The 4,324-nt window shown below is 27.0% G+C and overlaps 1 protein-coding gene across 3 annotated transcripts; it reads right to left on the reverse strand.

The window, feature by feature from the left end:
• Positions 1-1,922: 1,922 nt before the first annotated feature.
• Positions 1,923-3,594, reverse strand: LOC114170542 (mediator of RNA polymerase II transcription subunit 32). 3 transcript variants are annotated; one of them, XM_028056060.1, is made up of 3 exons: positions 3,499-3,594; positions 3,293-3,395; positions 1,923-2,589 (listed from the first exon to the last, which is right to left on the reverse strand). In XM_028056060.1, the coding sequence occupies exon 3, from the start codon at positions 2,583-2,585 to the stop codon at positions 2,145-2,147; it is 441 nt and encodes a 146-aa protein (XP_027911861.1). In that variant the 5' UTR covers positions 2,586-2,589; positions 3,293-3,395; positions 3,499-3,594; the 3' UTR covers positions 1,923-2,144. The 3 variants fall into 3 exon arrangements, with proteins under 3 accessions (XP_027911861.1, XP_027911855.1, XP_027911846.1); XM_028056054.1 differs by having other exon boundaries at positions 1,923-2,637; XM_028056045.1 differs by lacking the exon at positions 3,499-3,594 and having other exon boundaries at positions 1,923-2,637; positions 3,293-3,481.
• Between the last annotated feature and the right edge of the window lie 730 nt (positions 3,595-4,324).

Consider the following 4,324-nt stretch of genomic DNA (forward strand, 5'->3'; position numbering starts at 1 on the left):
GTTACATATTTTTATTTTATACTAGTTTTATATCCGTGTATATGCACGGTTGATGTTACTTTGTATGTGTTTTTTTATGTTATTAAATATATATTATATTAAAAAATATTTAAATATATCATATTAAAAAATATTTAGAAAACAAAATAATAGTATTTTTAAGTTTATAATTAAATTTTGAATAAAATTAACGTAAAAATTATTCATAAGTTTAGAATATATATATATATATATATATATATATTAAATTCTCTAAAAATACAAATGATAGATTATGCAAAAATACATAAACTATATTTGTTATAAATACAAATCAATTAATGAACATATTCGTCTATTGTATATTGTTAGACTCGTATAATTAGTGTATCAACGAATTCATCTGATATCTAATGTGAGACGCGTCTAATCAGTATATGAACACAATGTGTATTTCTACACTCATCTAATGTGTATAAACAAACTCATCTTATGTGTATTACAAGACACGTCTAATAAGATAATGGATATAATTGTCTAATATGTATTAATAAACTCGTATAATATGTGTATAAATAAACTTATCTAATGTATATTGCTAGACTTGTTTAATCGGTATACGGACAAACTCACGTAATGTGTGTTACAAAACTCGTTTAATCAGTGCATAGACAGACTCACCTAATATGTATTCTTAGACTCGTATAATTAATGCATGAAATGACTTATTTTATGTTTTATGCATAAATAAATAAACTTAGAAAAAATTAAAATAACTCCTATACACATGTGGCAAAAAAATAAATTAAAATAAATGATTTAAAAAATAATCTTTAATAGACTACAAAATAAGATGGGTAATAAGACTACTCTGTTGAGCTATGTCACAGAATTAAGAGCTCTAAGTGAGTCATTTTTGGTAAACAAAACTCGCAATGAAGGTGAATTAGAAATTGAGTTTTGATGCCTGTGCATTAACCTAGATCCCAAAAAAATTTTAGTCGATCGAGATAATATGAGAATGGTCATCTTTTCGTATATTATAATAGGTTTTAAGACACTCATCAACAAAATAAAATGGATAATAAAGTAAATTTAATAGTATATTATTTTCATATATTATAATAAAATAAATTAGTTTAAAAATAAAATAAATGGATAAAAAAGTAAAATAATTTCGATGTAAATATGGCAGCAAAATAGATATAAATAAAAAATTAAAAATATCAAATAACTAAACAACTAATTTTTAGGATAATTATCAACAAAATAAAATGGATGATAAAGTAAATTTCATAATATATTTTTTTGTATATTTTAAATATTTGTTTTTAAAATACTTTAATGTTTTTTCTTTATTTTTTTTATTATTATTGTCAATTAATAAATAATATTTCTTTTGCATCAATAATATCTTTTTTTTAAATAATTCATTGTTATTTTCTCAACTAAAATTTCCAACAAAAATTGTAAATTTTAACTTTACATGGAAAAACAAGTTAGTTACGAACCTTTTGTTAATTTAATGTAAATAGTCGCAACAAATATTTAATTCATATACAGAACTGTTAAAATTATTTCATTTTTTTTAATAAACTCTAAACTGTTATACAAAACACATCCTATAATAGTAAATAATCATAAAACATTTTGAAATGATTAATCCAAAATATTTCAAAATTAATATAGACCTTCCACACTAAAATATTGCAAAATTATTTTAAATAGTACGTTGCAAAATTACTTTTCAATTTTTGGCATGCAAAATTACTTTTCAATTTTTGGCATGTTCTGCATGTTCAATTTCATACTTAAGAGTGAAATTAATTTAAGAAATCTGTTACTTTTGTAGACCAAGTTGGTCCTCTTATAAATTATTTTCAACACAATGTATAGTTTAGAATGCAGTTTCGGAATTGCACGACTAGTACAAATACATATTATAGTGTTTAATAAATTCATAGTGGAACTCATGATAATTTGTAGGATAAAGTAAAATACATTAATTATCACCAAAACATAAAACTAAGGAATGTTGTCAGAGATGCACAATGCACATAAGTTGCATTCTTTAACAGCTTAACAGAGAGGCTAAAGCAGTATACCCTAAGAAAGATCAGCATAGAGAGAAATTTATAACATTAATCATCAAAGTTACGTTAATGCTATTGAGTAGCATCTTCAGAAAACCTGGCATCAAATGGAGCTGAGGGATGGGAAAGAGCTGAATTAGCAGAAGTAGCTCCAGAACCATGCTGCAATTCAATGACAAGCCATCGAACTGCTTTACTCATTTGTTCCAACCGAACTGCACTTATGGGAGGAAGACCAGTCATAGTAGCTTGTCCAGGTTTTCCTGCCACAGGCCTTGTTGCCTCATCCACCAGACACTCTGATCCTATCCTTTGCTTCACAGACTCCACAAATTCCTCAGCTTGATCACATGCTACTCTGAACAATTCCCACTTCTGCCTAAAGTTCTCTAGAGCAGTATCTGTTGCTGTTGTTTTAACGGAACCAGCATTTTCTTTGGCTTCTAACACATTGGCAGCAGCAGTAACAAAATCTTGATAGGCATTATTCAGAGAATCAACTACGCTGTCCATTGGGCTGCTTGTGTCAACCAAATAAATTCTAAGATTCTTGTAAAAACAGATCCTAAGGAAAAGTAACACCAAAAGAATTAAAGCTCAACAACAGTAGCTACTAATATCTCAAGGCTATTTGTCTCCTATCTTGATATTTGGATATTGTTCACTGAAAATACATGACATACTAAAATATCACTATGAAAAAAAATTGTTGAATTATCAAGACGAGAGGGTGATAGAAAAACACGGCCATACCAAGTACCCTATAAACATAACTAAAATCTGCCAGACTTTGATGTCATAAATTCAAATCTGTAATTGTACACAATCAAGAACATTTCGATTCAACTTGAAATTGTTCTAGGCACAGTCAACATGTTCAACAATAATCATTCCACATAAATATTAATTGATGGTGGCAGATTCTTATGGCATAGACATAGACATTGAACAATATTTCTTCTCAAGAAAGTCATTCAGATTGATACCACTGTTATCACCAGATTGATCATCAGCATTCTTAGGGCGTACACATAATTAAGAGAGGTGATACAATACAATCTATCCACTTAATCATTGAATCTCATTGGCCTATTGCAGACGATGAGCTCCCAACCACGATTTTATAAAGGTTTAAAGATTAGGGATCGCCATGTCAGCGGGGGGACAACGAGAAACGATTAGGGCAAAAAGGGGGAAAAAGTCTAAAAGTGTGAAGGCACCTGAGTCGTCGTTCTCAGTGGCTCGCCGCCGGCGCTGTGGGTGTTGTCTCCGTAGGTGACCAAAGGTGATCGCCACTCGCCTTCTTCCTCCTGCGTTGGGTCTCTGATGAGAAGAGAGAAGTGAAATGAAAATTGTAGCAAAAATGATAGTGGTGCAAGAAGAAATGTCCCTAATTTCAACGGGGTTATAAATTCAATATCCTTACCTAATCCATTTATTTTCTGACGGGTTGATGGATCTGTTCTTCAATTCAAATCTGTTTTGTCACTCTAAAACTAGAAGAAAGTGCATATAAATATGTTAAAATTTAACACACAACAAAATATTTAAAAAAATATCGATCCAGTTGTGATAATAATATTAGTCAAGTGCCTCGTGCTAAATTTATAATTTTTTTCCTAAATATTAATTATAAAAATATAAATAAAATTTAGAAAATAAAACAATTAATAAAATAATTTATATTAATACCAATAAAATTTATAATATATATATATATATATATATATATATATATATATATATATATATATATAAAGTAAGCAAAAATAACATTAGTCATAGATATAGAGATATTTTATTATAAATAACTAATGTATATCTAGTTGTGTATATTGTATAACTAAATTTTAACAATTTTACATGTATATATAATTTATTTAATTCAATTAAATGATTGTATTTTAAACATTAAGTTGACCCATAAAAATAAGAAAAAAAAACATAATAAATTTTTTTATTTTAAAAAATTTAAAAAATCTAAAATATATTAAAAACTTATCCCAAATTTGATTTGAATGTATTTTTTCTACTGATATTAGAACAGTTGAGTATTAAAACAAGTTAACAAAGATATGTAGTTATTTTAAGAGCACTAACAAATTAAAAAATATAGTGAAATCGATAAATTTAATTATTCAATAAAATTTCTGATATTGTAACGTAAAAATACACTATAATTTGTTAGTACAGTGTTCAGGTATTTCGAATATGTTTTATCATAAAGTTTTGTATTTTATAGAAGTTTAGGG

The sequence above is a fragment of the Vigna unguiculata genome, chromosome 2 (genome assembly GCF_004118075.2).
Source record: "Vigna unguiculata cultivar IT97K-499-35 chromosome 2, ASM411807v1, whole genome shotgun sequence".
Classification (NCBI taxonomy): Eukaryota; Viridiplantae; Streptophyta; class Magnoliopsida; order Fabales; family Fabaceae; genus Vigna; species Vigna unguiculata.

What these genes read in the sequence shown, in the direction of transcription:
- LOC114170542 (XM_028056060.1), bottom strand. Translation starts at nt 2,585, where the DNA reads ATGGACAGCGTAGTTGATTCTCTGAATAATGCCTATCAAGATTTTGTT.